At 47.5% G+C, this 15169-nt stretch overlaps 1 protein-coding gene across 50 annotated transcripts in view; it reads right to left on the bottom strand.

The window, feature by feature from the left end:
- Cacna1c (calcium voltage-gated channel subunit alpha1 C) overlaps positions 1–15169 on the bottom strand; it is a 625112-nt gene that overhangs the window by 46295 nt on the left and 563648 nt on the right. For 17 of the 50 annotated variants that reach the window (XM_078015431.1, XM_078015429.1, XM_078015424.1 and 14 more), the window contains one exon: positions 12579–12662. In XM_078015431.1, coding sequence (XP_077871557.1) covers positions 12579–12662 — 84 coding nt within the window. Of the gene's footprint in view, positions 1–12578; positions 12663–13253; positions 13338–15169 lie in introns of all 50 variants that reach the window. The other 33 variants (XM_078015416.1, XM_078015421.1, XM_078015414.1 and 30 more) reach the window with 4 other exon arrangements.

Here is a 15169-nt window from a genome sequence, read left to right on the forward strand (position 1 = left end):
CTCTTTCTACAAAATCTTCAGTCTGCTCTCCATCCCCCACTCCCAGTTGGTTTCCCTTGTATTTCTGTTTTAAAGGTACAAATGAGGAAAATGTATAACAGGATTTTTGAAGGATAGAAATGTGCATAAGTAGACATTTGCTTGCAGCCTGAAAATACTTCCTTGGTAACAGATTTCTCAGCAAATTCTTTTTTTTAAAAATTTCTCATAGAAAGTTGGTAAGATGTCCTTTTGTAGGGAATGGTGATGATATAAGGTGAGGTTAGGGAAGAGGAGGCAAGGGACACTTCTCTAGTCATTTATAGAACACATTCTAAACCTCGGCTTCTGTTTTGCTGCGTCAGTCCTCATACCTGGAAGGAGTGGAATCACTAGGATTTGGCTAGACGGCTGATACTGGACATGGTGACAGATGGGCAGACAGACACACACACACATACATACATATGCACTCATACAATAGAAATTTCTTGCAAAGCACCCAACTCCCTTTTCCTTAGGTGTGTGACAGATGATGTTCAGGTCTAGGTCTCTTCTGGCATCTTTCTGAGCTGCAGGCTGGTCTACTGAGTGTTCCCTGTGTTGATGGCTGAGGAGTTCTATGTTTCTGGGATCCAGTGGGATGGGAACTGGGAGGGCAGAGGGAGGGATTCTGCACTACCTATAATGCCAGGGGGTAAGGCAGAGTTCCCAGGAGGTGTAGGGTCTGCTTCCTCTTAGATCCACCTGAAAACCACACAGCTGCCCATTACTGCTAAGAACCTGGGCAATTCCTTCCTGAATAGAATTAAAATGGAGACAATTCATAACCCTTCTGCTTCACCTGGCCCACTGAGCCACTAAAACACAACACAAAACAAAACTTTCTTTAACTTCTTAAACATTCAGAATTAATTTTTTTTAACCTTTCATCTTGCCATTTTTTCTCCTGTTGCTTTTTATTTAGGCCTTTATGGTTCCAATTAAGATCTCATATATTTGTTTCATTTTATTTCAAGATTTAAACTTTAGGTTATAGTCTGTTATATTAATAAGTACTAGTTTGATAATCCTTATGAGTGTCTCTGTAATAGCAGATAAGAAGAGTCGGGAGGAGCTTTGGGTAGCTGAGAGGAAGGCTCTTGATCTCTCTGTTGCCTTCTGCAGCCTAAGTAATGACAACTTTCCAAAAAGCCTCACTTTGGAAGAGTCTAGAAACTCATGGATTAACATTAAAGCCAGGCCGTTCAGAGGATTTTTGACTTGCTGGAGCTGTGTTGCCTTTAACATCTCACACAAACTTTTTACCAGATCCCTGGTCTCAAAAATAAAGAGCCATTCGTAGTCACTCAGAAAGCAATCACTGAAGCTTAAGGTAGCCCTTGTCCTCCGAGAACTCTCAGCTGCTCATACCCAGGCAGCTGTGCAGGACACTTCCTAGATGATCCCATAGTCATTTGAATCTTTGGTGACTGCCCAGCTGCAAGTGGAGTTCCTTGGTGAACTGAAGGGGACCTTGGACTCACTGGCCTTGGGCATTTGTGAGTCCCAAGCTTGGCCCAGACACATGTTTGAACTGTTTGCCACTGTCTTCGTGAGTACCTGGTATGTGCTCTGAGAAGCTACCTAGCAGGAGTTCTGCTTTGGAATCTACTTTCACCTCACTCTACAGCCTGGAATTCTTGTGCATCAGTCTCTAACCCCCTCCCAGATTTCCTCCCCGTTCTTATGAGTCAGTTTATAGTTTCTCTGTCAGTGGTCTTCCTAGGGGAAAAAGGGGTGGTAAGATTCCCAAATACTTGCCTCATATGCTTGCAGACCCTTCCAGCATCCCCTTTCTACCAGGAGCCAACAGAACTGTTTTCCCAGCCTAAACATTCTGGCTGATTTTAATATGGCACTGTCTCCACTAATGGAAGGCAAGCAATAAAGTTCTGAGCAGCCAATTTGTTCAGCTTTGTTTTCCAATGATCTGGTAATTTAGGATTTCAAGATATTGGGGCAATTAACTTAATCTGTTCATGCAATCTATATAAATGGAACGAGATAATTCTTTCATAGCAGAGTCCCCATGAGTGGTTCCAGGCTCAGGGCAAACAGAAAGCAAAAGCCATTACCACATTTTAATATCCTCATGCCAACTGCCTTGGTTTGGTGTAACTGGCAGCGGTGATGGAAGGGCCCTGGGTTGCTCACGGGAGATCTTCCCTGGAAAAACTTTTCTGAATTGAGTTCAGGGTCATATCAGAAGCATCACCTCAGTAGATGAAGTCTTTGCTTCTGGAATTATCCACTGTTCCTTGTCACTGGGCACAAGTTCTAGACCTCACCGTGGAGGCTGAGGGATAAAGCCCGGGGAATGCCAGAGGCCAGGGAGACAGATTCTCCTAGATGGAGGGGATTTTCCCAGGAGGATGGTGTGAAGATCCATGGAATATTTCTCGGTTGTCACATCACACCCTCTGGAGAGTTAAAAGGTAGTTGAAAAGTAGCTTTTCATCATACAAAAAAGTTTTAAAAATATTTTTAAAGCATAGCCAGGTGGTAAGGATTGCTAGGAATTCAGGGTGGGGCAGCAGGTAGGTAGGCTAGAATATCCAACCAAGTTGTCTCCCAGGACCTCCTCTTGAGATCAGGGGCTAGAGAGCATTTTGAAGGGGTCATGGGTCATGGCTACGCTGCCTTTGTTGTGTTGACTTTGAAAAAGGGCAGACGATCCTCTGATGCCCTCTAGGAAAGATTGGCTCTTGGCCAGGCAGAGGATGCCCCATCCGGAGGGCTGCCATTGAGAAGCAATGGCCATGATACCAGGGTCATTGAGATTCCATGTCACACTGAAACAGGGTCAGTGCAATGTCATGGGGATGCATGAATCTTTTACTGGCTGCTCTGCCACAGGAACACTTGATAGATTTTCAAATCTCTGAGATAAATTCCACTCCAAGCCACCTGAAGTTCTGGGTCCAACTGACAGCCCTCTGTCCCCGCTCAAGCTCTGCTTCTCTGTCTGCTCTCTCATCTCTGTTTGATCTGTAAGACAGCTGGTTCAGTGTCATGGTGTGGCCAAAGACTGAGGGATTGGTGTTTTGTTGCTGAGAACTGGAGGTCACCTAGGGCATACTGTACACAGAGAACTGAGAATGGCAAGAGTCATGAGTTTCTAGAGACACTAGACACCAAATTCATGGCCGGGAGCCAGGATGTGCAGGTCAAGGGTAGGTGGGCTTCTTAGTATCTTTTTGTCTCCTTTTCCACCAGGAGACCTGCACATCACTGAAGTGTGGCCTGCTAGCTGTGGAGGAGTCATGAGATGCCGAATCTTAAAGGCACTGGAGATGGCAAAGGAGAAAGGAATTCTAAGGAGGTCAAAGTGAGCCTCATAAAGATGAAAGAAGAGGTTACTTGTCATGAGAGATGCAAGTTTCAGTAAGCACAAGTCAACTGGGATGTACGGAAGCTAAGGGTAGGTGTCAATGGCTTCCAGATTTAAGAGCAAATGAAGGAAATATGGCTACCTGAAAGCAGTTTTGCTGCAGAATTCCTGTTTTGTTCTGGTGTGAATGGAGAGATGGAAATGGATCAGTGGAGGAGGAGTGCTGGGCAGAGGAATATGAGGGAAAAGGACTGGGTGGGAAAGGGCAGAGAGCAAGTAAGGACAAAGCCATAGAGGGGAGAGAGGGGAGTGGAAGAGCAGCCCCCACCCTGCTCCCATGGCCAGTCCACGAAACCCACTGGCTTCCACCTCTCTCTCCAGAGTGGAATTTCAGTGAAAAGGGCCCCTCTTATGTTTTTGTGGTGACTGCATGCAGCTGCAATAGTCCTTCAGGTACAGAGCATGGGGATTGCTGGTTCTGGGTTCTCCCTGTCTTTTCATGCTGAACTAAGGAAGGGGGACAGTTTGACTAGCTTGTGCTATCAGCTGTACAGTGGCTAGTTTAGGTGGCTGGAGGTGGCTTAAACCAGGAATCACTCTGTTATTCATCTGCAACCTGATGGCTCCCCGGGTGCTAGGACCTGCTAGAAATACACACCAAACAAAAAGGATTACAAAATGGCCAGGGTGGTTCAGTCTCACCCTGAGAAGGACAGCCAATATCCAGTCATTCAAACAAGCAGTCCCAAGAAGAATGAAGGAATGGAGTCAGCTGTCAGCAGTGTTACCAGTGTCAAAGAATGAGAGAGAGAGGGAGGAAGACAGAGACGGGGTGGGGGGGAGGGAGAGAGAGAGAGAGAGAGAGAGAGAGAGAGAGAGAGAGAGAGAGAGGGGAAGGAGGAGGAGGAGGAGGAGGAGAAGGGGGTGTAGGGGGAGAGGAAGAATAAGGAGAAAGTAGCAGGGAAGGAGAGATATCAGAAGGATAGAGAAGGAAGGGAGAGAAATAGAAGTACAGCAGGAAGGCAGGGAGACACAAAATCAATAAGGACAGGTGACTGTCAGGTTTGGAACATTAACTATGAGGGTAGATTAGGGTGTCCACAGAAGTGGCTACACTTTCGAAGGTGCTGTGGGCATTTCTGAGCCTGTCCATGGTGCAACTCTCCTCACTACTACCTCATGGAGTCTTCTAGGTCCTTTTGCTTTAGAGGGTTCTGGCAAGTGCACCAGCAATAGTGTGCTGAGCCTGTAAGAACTAAATGACAGGCATTGGCGAGGCAAGACGGCTGCCTGGCCCCACCAAGGGTGTGTGTGTGACAGCTTCCTCCACTCTTCTATTTTTGTAGAAAGGAGAGTATAGAGAAAAGGGAAGGAAAGGAAATTAGAATGGAATAACAAGTGAAGGGGTCTTGAGCAGAAGGCAGAGGGCAAAGGGAGCGATGGGCAAGTCATGCCTGTGTCCGGACACTCAGGCCACTTAACACAGTTGAAATAAGAACCTCATCAGGATGTCCATAAAAAAAACAGGGTCTCAGGAACCTTTCAGGTCAAGCCTGCAGGATACTTCTCAAAACAACAGCTGTGGGGAAAACTTCCTGTACCAGGCCACTTTATCAGGGCCGTCTCTCTGTCTTCCTATTGTGTCTGACCTTGAGACTTAGGGGCTTTTGGTTTTCCATTTCCAACCAGACCACTGATGGTGAAATGCATTGTCTCATTTCTAGCCCAGAGTGTAGCTCTGCTAGATCCATTAAGGGCCAGCTCTCTTTCTATGTAGAATAGAAAACTGCCTTTATGGAACCCCCAGAAGGGTGGAGGATGGAGAAATACCCAAACAAAAATATCCTACCCACTCCAGTGTCGCGTTGCTGGTCTCGTCTTCCTTAGATGCGCTAACTACTCAATCTACAAGGTCAAGCAGGATTTTCATCTCTTTAAAGGTAAAATTATTTTTGGAAGCATGACTTATCAAGTCACTACCACCTCAGTTGAATTAAGTACCACCTTAGTATGAATTAGTGCACTGGAATCACTTCCTTTTAAAGCAAAACACCTTGGTGGCCTTTGTCTGTTGGAGGGGCCATGGGTGGTGCTGCAAGTGACAGGAAGTTGGAAGGAAGCCTTGAGGGCAACAGAAGGAGGGATCCAGACAAGGAGATAGAGAGAGATGGGTCACCCTACCCAGCTGTCCTGAGACCACCAATTCATCCAGAACTAGCTCCGACCACACCAGCCACAGCCATCTAGACAATGTATGGCAACAGCACCAAATGAGCCTTCTACTAAACATAGAATTAGGAGTCAGGTTCAGGTTCTAGGCTGGCCTTGCTCTGAAGATAAGCAAGTTATTTCCTGCTTCTAGATTTGCATGCTTATCTATAAAATATTTCCCAGGCTCTAGCACACAGTAGGCTTTCAATGCACAGTTGAGGAATATATGAGTGGGTATGGTTTGGTCTAGATCTAGGCCTCCAAAGTGGCTTCCACCCCACATTAGGATGAGTCCACTTTCTGACAATCTTTGCCACCTTTGGTCCTCGTGACAGGTCTGGGGAGCACTGCTCAGCCTTGACCTCCTCATGCCTGTTCTGGCCCCTTCTCTGCTCTGACAGGGACAGGGAGGGGTGATTTGGGCCACAGGCAGGCTCAGAGATAGGAGGGCCAGGTGCATGGGGGTTGGAGGATTGGAGGATGGGTGAGAGGCTGGAGTCGTGAAGACTGAGTCCCCTGACTCAGTCCTGAGGGGGTGGACGTGCAGCTGGAGGCAATTCTGACTCAGAGCCACTGCTTTTCTCCATCATTGCAGGACTTAAAACCAGGGCAGGAGCCAACTTGCTCTATGATTTTTATGGGGAGCCAGTTAGGACAACTAATTGTGCCTGCTGGTGCATGGTAGAAGATGCCAAGGTGGAAAGGGGTCAGGAATGAGGGGAAGGGAGATTTGGGGCCAGCACCTAACATGTCTATCCCTGGACATTTCCTGCAGCAGAGCCCCGTGTGCCCCTGCCTCGTTACTGTCCCCTCCATGTTCTCCCTCTTCCCATTGTCATTCCCAAGCTGAAGGTGTCAACCAGGCAAGGGGAGTCCATGCTTCCTCTGCCCTTGTCTCCTGGGCCCTATGGGTCAGGCACATGGGTGCTGGGCTCAGAGTGCTTTCTGTTTGAGCCTTCCAAGGGCATCGGTCTTCCTGAGTTCAGTATCAGCAGCATCAACAGGCACAGAGAAGTTAAGACAAGCACTCTGCCTAAGTCAGATTGTTGGAGGACATCGATGACAACCTCTGAGTAGCGGGAGCCAATGGCGCCTACCCCTTGGTAATGCCATGCTTAGGCCAGCCAGTTGGCTCAGGGATTCAGTCAACGGGCTCCGTGGAGATGCAAGAGTCAATTCTCTGACAGAAATGGCTTTGAACCCCATTAGCTAATGGCTTTGTCACCCATTAGCTGTATGATTTGGGGCAGATAGCTCACCCTGTCTGTGCCTTGATTCCTTGTGCAGAGGGTCAGTCAGTCCTCTGAGGATTTAATCCCATCTCGTGTGTAATGTCCTTGGCATGATGCCTGATCTGAGCTCTCTGATCAGAGACTAGTTCTCAGGTTTCCCTTCTCCTCTTCTCCTTCTTCTCTTCCTTCTCATCAGCTGAAGTCACAGTACCATAATTATTAAGCTTTATTTTCCCGTTCTGGTCACTTCCAGGGCCCAACACCTTGCACTTAAGTAAAGCCTTCAGGGTTTCCTCTTTTGGGTTTTCCCAGAAGCTCCCCAGAGGCAGTGTTCCTTCCCCTCACACCGTCTCTCTGCCTGCTGCACTCCCCATAGTACTTTCCTGCCCTTCTCTCTACAACCCCCAGGTGAGCCACACCAAAGCCGAGGGAGCCCGGTCCCTAAAGGTGCTGGAGCTCTAGGAAAGGATAAAGGAGATACCCACCTCAAGTACTCAGACTAGAGGGTTGGAGTTGCAAGAGGCTCTCACCTTCCTCAACCCCCCAGTCTCCCATGTTCAAGGAAACCAAAGCCCAGAGAATGGGGTAAATTACCCTGTCACCTGGCTTCACAGAGCCCAGCCTGGAAACAAAAGAGGGTGTCTTAATTTTCAATTTGGGAATATTTTGCTATATCCATAAGGCAAGAATTCAGGATTCTTAGCACTTTCTATTGTATAAAGTGCTTTAAAAGGCAGAATGAAGAGTGTTCGGAAAGGCTGCTGGCCCAAGCCCCCAATCTGATATCTGGGATACATGGGAGCAGTTTTTGATGCTCCAAGTCCATGAGAAATAGCTATGGGTTTTCCTTCTGGGATATATGATTTCAGACCCAAGAAATCAAGAAGAGCAGAGGCTTCACTGGAGTGGTGTGAAATTGCCCCAGACCTCAGGGTTCAGAGAGGAAACGCAGCTCAGGTTTAGAATAAGGCAATGCATCGGAGAGAAGGGCAGTGGCCCGGGTCTTAGACACTAAAGTACAATTTAGTCTAACTAGATGAGGGGGCCGCTTAGGGGGGGGTGCTCTGGTGACATCCAGCCATCGTTTAGAGGACCTAACTCGGGATTTTCAGAATGAATAGAAATTTGATCATGAAGTGGCTCTGAGCACATCATCCTCAGAGGGTCCGTACCTCTCCAGGCCGGAGGCCCCTGGTTCAGCTCTCCTTGTGCCTCTCTCTGTCTTTCCTCCATCCCTTGGCACCCTCCTCCAGTGCCATGGCATGATGCCATCTATTTGTGAATGATCCTATGCTGGGACCTCAGATTGGTGTGTCCAGCTGTGTTCCTGATGTCTCACTCTGACAGACCCGCCCAAGCTGAGCTCTGCTCTGCCTGATCCAAATGTGCTCCACCTCCAGTCCTCCCCAGCTCAAACCAACTCCATCCTTCTGCTGCTCTGCCAGAACCACACAGTCATCCTGAGTGCTTGTCCTCCTACACCCACATCCAGTGTGTCAGGAAACACTGTTAGTTCTACTTCCAAAACAGATCCAGAGTCTGACCATGTTTCATAGTGCTTCATTGCTGCCTCATGGTCCCAATCCCCCACCTGGATTACTGACTGTATCTGCCTTCTAAATGCTCTTCTGACTTCCACCTTGACTCTTACAGATAGCTGGACAGTCCTTTAAATAACAGAGTCAGATCATATGATACCTCTGCACACAGCCACCAGGATGTGCCCTTCTTGCTCTGAGTAACAGCCCAGACCTGGCCCCTCTCACCTCTGTGGACCCTACTCCTCCCCTCCTCCACACTGGCTTACTCCTGCATGGAAGCGCTTCTCCCAGCTATGGATAACTCCTCCCATCCTTCCCGTCTTTGCTTTGTTCAGATTCCACCTCCTTAGGAAAGCCCATCTTATTTAAAGCATCACTTGCCTCCACTGCTCCCTAACACCCTGGCCCCCTTACCTGGTGCTGTGCTTCCCCTGCAAAGCACTCCAACATCTTCAAATATACTGTTGACTTCCTCATTTTCTGTACTTACTGTTCCTTGTCTATTTAGTCCTCTCTAGAAAGCCCGAGGGCTTTTCGTTTTGGCCACCCATGTATCCCAGGTGCTTAATACAGTGCATGACATGTGGAAAGTGGGACTATAATTGCTGTGGAATGAATGACTGATTGATGCTTCTCAGAATTGGTGGGAAATCCGTTTTCTGGGGTGGGAGGGGGCACCATAGCCTGGCAAAGGCAAGGAAGAAAAAAGAGATGGGTTCCAGTGTAGGAAATATTTGGAGAGATATTGGGATAAATGAGGCATCTGGTGAGGGAAATGAGAATCGATTCCTGAGGCTTAAAGGAATGAGAGATGACGGGTCACAGATGAAAAACTCTCATGGATTCCCCTGAAATTCAAGTGTGGATTACCTGCAAATAGAACACAAGCCTGATCATCCATGTCTTGTGATGACGGTATGTCTAAAAAAATCTGGGAAGGCCTGGAGCAGAACCCAGGGATGCAGGAATTTCTAAAGAATCCTGTGGGACTGGGAAGAAGATCCTAGAGCTGTCCGCTAACAATCTGGAGCAGAAGGAAGTGGGTGGAGGGAGCTACCTCCAAGACCAAGAACTATTGTTCACATCACTTGCCGTCCATGCTGGCTGTCATCTGAGGGCAGGGTCACACAGAACTGTGCTTCTGACATAGGCCTATTGAAGCCTGTGCTTGCTGTCATCGGGTTGTTCCTATTGGTTGTTGCCGTGAGTCTCATCACATCTGGGGAACCAGTGTGCTGACAATGTCTGTGGGCTATAAGTTACAGTTAGACTAGGGAGATGGTCTTGGATAGAGATCAGGTCCTCCAAGTTATCCCAGCAGGGGTTTTAGAGAGAATGTCATTGGCTTGAGTGCCACATTTGTCTAACCTTTCACAGCACTTTTACATAGAGCTTTTAAATAGATGCTCTTATGTGAGCTTCAAAAGCCACTGCTGTAAATGTCATATTCTTTTGACAGATGAGGAAGTTAAGTCTTAGGGCATTTTGGTAACCAAAGAAGCAAGACTCGAAAAACTGCCAGTTTTCTGACTTCAAGCCCAGCCCTTACTTTTCCCCACCACCCTTGGGTGATGTTATATTTGTTCTTTCTGTTCAAAGACATTATTTGTGTGGGAGAAGGGAGAAAGTAGCCCAGAAATAAGTGTTGTGTTTTGGACACCCTCTCTGGCTCCCTGTCACAGACACTGCTGCCATTTCCTCATAGACGCTCCTTCAGTGTGACTTTATAAACACCCAAGGTCCTCCACAGAGGAGAGAGCAGAGCAGGACAGCGTGGGATGGAGGGAGGCTGGGGGCAGAGAGAGGTGCACAAGGCAGCTAAGAAGTTATTTCAAATATAAATTATAGAAAGTAAAATTTGAATAAGTTCTGGCAGGTGTGAGGACTCCAGGGGGGGATGTGTGAGATTTGTACGTTTATAAAAAGATACCATGAGTTAAGAGATAGAGGGACTGGCCTAGGCCAAGGTGAACTGGTCACACACAAGAGGCCTAGATTTCAGCTCTGGGACAGTAAAGAGACTAAATTTCTCCATCGTGACCTTTAGCATCAGCAACTTAGGGATGAGTTTTTTTTCTGCCTGACACGTTCACAGGGTAGTTAAGAATTCAATGAGATAAAGGCAAAAGTGAATTGTAAATGGAAAACCACTGAACAAATGGAAGGATCTGCTTGATGGTTTCAGGCTCCTCCCTTTTCCTTCCCCTACCTCCCTACTCCCCCAGTAGAGCCACTTTTCCTACAGAAATTTGATATCCTAGGACATATATATGTGTACACACACACACACACACACACACACACGCACACACACACATTTACCTTTTGTTTTTCTTTGGAAAGCATGAATATTTTGAGATAGCATGGCAGGTTGATGCTATATATTTTATCAGTATTTTACTCCACAAAGGAGCCCCTGGGACTGCAATGGGTCCTCTTTGCCACTGTGGGAAGCAGCTTGCTGTCCTCCTTGTAATTTCCTGTCATGGGGCTCTGAGCCCCTATGCATAGACTCTCTTTCCTGTTACCATTCCCGTGGTGCCCCCAGTGCCAAGTACTGCATGGCACAAGCTTTGGCCTTTAAGCTTATGGTCTGGAATAGCACCAGGGAAACACCTCAGGGCTCATCAAGCCTGCAAAACTGGGAGTCCACTCAGGAAGGGAGGAGGCTAGCAGCATTTGCAGGAAGCCTGTTTTTTTTTTTTTTTTAATGATCTGAAGAGTTACCGGAAGAAGTCAAGGTAAAGTGTACACAAACACGTGCACGCGTGCACACATACATGCACACACGCATGATAAAGACAGTCTATAGTTCTTGGAGATAAAGGGGCATTCAAATCTGGAGCAATAGGGTGAGCAGGGCAGGGGCTATGGGAGAGGATGTGTGGAAGGGTAACAGCCTCCTTCCAAGTCTGGCTGGAAGGGAGCAGACAGAGACTTCTAATCTGGGAGAATCAAACCAATAAAATGACACATCAATTCAACTGTTTGGGAGAGGGTAAGGATGCACAGGGGATAGGGGACTGGGGGGATAGAGTTTCAAACATCTTACATTAAAACTCTAAAGTGTCTGCTCTGTGCTATTATTCAATGGTTCAATGCATCAAAGTTTTATGCAAACATTATCAAGTCTCTTAATTAAGGAAAAATAATGACAAAAAAATTAAACAACACATGTTAAAGACTGACTGCAAGAGGGCTTGCCTATAGATAAAGAGAGAAGATTTAAACATGCCAAGTAACAAAAAGACATGTGCAGGAACTGGAAGGAACTGTATAGGAGGAGGCAACTCTTGGGAGGAGAAGGAGGCAGGAGGCCTTAGAGTGCAGAGGCTGGGGTTCAGTCTGAGGCCAAGGAGCCAGGGAAGGTTATAAGAAGAGGATGGTTTGGAGGAGGAAAAACCAGGCAGGTGCACCATTCAGTTCTCTGTGTAGGTTCATGTTGGAGTGAGGTGCCCACATGGAGCCTGTGTCCACTGCAACCCAGAAAAAAAGTCTACCCAGAAGGGCTGTCAGTGGATCACCCAACCACATGGCTCCTTAGTTTTTCCAGAGAAGTTGGTAATAGCAAGCTTTGGAATGTGATCGGTTTTCTTCTCCCAAATGAGCCTAGAAGGGACCGGCTTCATGAGCTGTTCATGTTAAACTGAAATAGATTCCATTCAACATGAAGATAAGCAGGTGGTCTTGGGAGAAGGCAGGCTATGGCTGACAATGCAGGCAGAGTCATAGCCTCAACTCAGCGTGCTCCACTTTGTTAGAGCTCCTTTCCAAGATGCTATGTGGATGGAAAGGCAGAGGGGGAAGGTAGTGGTCTGGAGGTGAAGATGGGGGTTAGAAGAGGTTTGGGTCCTGGCCTGAGAAGCTACCCAGAAGTCATAAACAACCCTTCATTTTCTCACTCCATAATTCAACAGAGCTGCATTCTTCTATACAGTGTGAGTCATGCCAGGCTGATTGGAAAGGAAGAGAGAAAAAGATGCAGCAATCAACACTTAAAAGGAAAAGGGAAGTCCTAATGCGTTCCAAAAGTTAAAACAAACAAAAAAGAATGAAAAAAAAAATCTCAAAACAAAGCAACAAGAAAAAAATTCTTTAAACCAATTCAAATCAATAAAAATGAAATAAAAATAAGGAGGTGGGGAGGAGAAAATAAAAATGATGGACAAAAACAAACCAGGGAGAGACAAATGAGTGTTAGAGCAGGCACAGACAGTTAGGTCACAGACGCCATGTACTTACGTTTACCTCGGTGATTGCTATATCAACAATGCTACCCACAACAATCAAGGCGTCAAATGTATTCCATGCATCACAGAAATAGTGCTGCATGGGGCAGAGAAGCCGAGGAAAAGAGAGAGAGGAGGGGGGAAAAAAACAAACCAACAACAAAGGAGGAAAACAAAACAAAAAGGGAAGAGGGAAAATGAAAAAAAAAAGGTATGAAAGAAAGGAGAGAAGAGAAAAAAAATGAGAAAAGAAAGAGGTTACGTGGGCATATTAAATACTCTCTTACCACTCTATAGTTCTGGCCGATCCAACCTGGGCAACCTGGTTTTCGAGGGTGGAGAGGCCTGACAAAGCAGGGTTAGTTCCAAGGTGACGCAGGCTGGGGCCACCTGGGAGGGGAGCTGGGAGGTGCCTTGGGCCACACCCCCTGCTCCCTCCGCTGGAGCTCTTGGGCCCAGCACCGCCAGGCAGAGCTGGGATAAGTGGAAAAAAAGGAGGACAAACTCCCACTTTTTTTCCCCCACAGGACGACGGCAGGTTCAATAAAAAGCATGACTGGAGGCGGGTAAAACAGGAAATTAAAAAAAAAAAACATAAAAGGAGGTAGAGAGAGAGAAAGAGAGAGAGAGAGAGGAACAGAAGAGGTGGAAGGAAGAGGTTTCCTGGGGAGGGCAGAGTAATACTCACATTAGTTTCACTGAGAATGACATCAATTATGCTCCCAATCACGATGAGGAAGTCAAAAACATTCCAGGGATCACTAAAGTAACCCTACATGAGGGAGGGGCAGGCAGGATGGGGATTAAAAAGGAGTATTAGACAGACAAGAACAGAGCAACATCACCATCAGAATCATTGTCCAGGCACCTCAGTGTCGCTGCTGCAGGTTCTGAATACCCTCAGTCTGGCCAGGAGGGCTGGAGCCCAGAAGGGGAGGAGCGAAAGGAGACATGGGGTCCAGCCTTCCTGCCCCGCCTTCCCTTGGTCACACAGTTCTCATCCTAACAGTTATCCCAGCTCTCCGCCCTTTTCACAGAGGCCCATTCCACATCCCAGCAGGGGCAGGAGTAGGTGTGGGTGTGGGCAGCAGGGCCCTGCAAGCCACAGGGGTGGAGTGACATGGCCACACTCTTTTTAGTCCCTGTTTCAGCCTCTCCTACACCTCTGGCTCTTTCTATTAGAAGGACCTGTGGGAAGGAGGGGACACAGGTGTTGCCTCTTTACAGGGGAAAGGCCCTATCTTTATCTTAGGTGATAATGGCCATGAAAAAGGCCCCCAAACCTTAGCGATCAGTGTGGCCAGAGGGGTGATTCATGTAAAGCTCAAGAACAAATCATGGAAACAGGATCTATAGCATCTATAGTCAGCTGGCCTCTATGGCATCAAGTGGGCTAACCCTTGCTCCTACGTCGGGCCTGCCCACGGTCTCCAGGGGCAGTTCTGCCTTGGCAAAGGCTTAATTAATTGAAAGAAGACAGCACTGAGGTCAGTCTACAGTCCAGTAATGTCTCACAGGGCTCTAGACGGCACTGTCAGGGGTGCCTCCTAAGGACCTCCCCGGGTTCCTTTCCCAACATTACCATGCTCTGATGTAAGTCCCACCAAAATGCCAGTGCCACCCACAGTGAGTGACGTTACCAAACCCTCGGAACAGGTTTGACGGGGTGGGCTGGGTAGCAGATATGGGGACACTGGCTTCTTAGAAAGGGAACCAAGGCAGTAAAGCCACGGAGGGGAAATGTCCCAGCTTTATCGCTTCGCCCTGTTGACAGGATTTTTGTTTGGGTCTTTCTTACCATATTAGGGAAAGGAAAACAACGAAATGTTCACGAAAGACTACTTGGACAACTGGTCAACCAATAGGTTGTTCCAGATGCCCTAGAGGCTCATACGGATGGGTAAGCACTTTAAAAAGAGTGGATGAGGTTCTTGGGTCTGTACCCTTTACCTCTCTGGGGACCTAGAGAGCAATGTATGATCTGTGACTTCATGGGGCATACAGCCATGGTTCAGGAAACTCTGGTAATGGGATAGTCCTGTGCCCCATGGGTGGAGTGTAAAGGACCTATTTATTACTAAAGAGATTTGTCTTCTTTAAGAAGGGACATTTGCTCCTTTGGTGTTTTGGGAAATGTCCTGCAAAAGGAAAAGGCATGGCTGGCCCCATTTTTTTTCTCAGCAGGCCCAGCATTTCCCTGTTCTCTGGCTTCCAGGAGATAGCAATCTGGAGTTCAGCTGGAGAGAGGGTATGAAAGCAGGAAGTGTCCTCTGAAAGGTTCCCACATCTTGCCCCAGCTCTCTTGAAGGCTGTCAACTCTCCCGTTTTAGTTTTTCTCACACAAGAGCCAAGCCTCTGTGTTCTTCCGTTTCCTCCTGACTCTATCCAGTTCCCTTAACTTCTCCACTTCCCACCATGCCCTCTATCCAGAGGGACAGCAAGGCATGCTGTCCTAGGGCTGTAATTCTTCGAGTGGGAGGTCAGGTCATAGGGAAAGCGGCCTCTTGGTTCCCAGGCTTTTCTGCCAAAAGAAAATAAACGCCACCTCCGAGACTTTGGACAGCTAGACCCAGGAAGCAGAGGGTGGCCAGGGCTGGGTCAAGA

The sequence above is a fragment of the Ictidomys tridecemlineatus genome, chromosome 6 (assembly GCF_052094955.1).
Source record: "Ictidomys tridecemlineatus isolate mIctTri1 chromosome 6, mIctTri1.hap1, whole genome shotgun sequence".
NCBI classification, from domain to species: Eukaryota; Metazoa; Chordata; class Mammalia; order Rodentia; family Sciuridae; genus Ictidomys; species Ictidomys tridecemlineatus.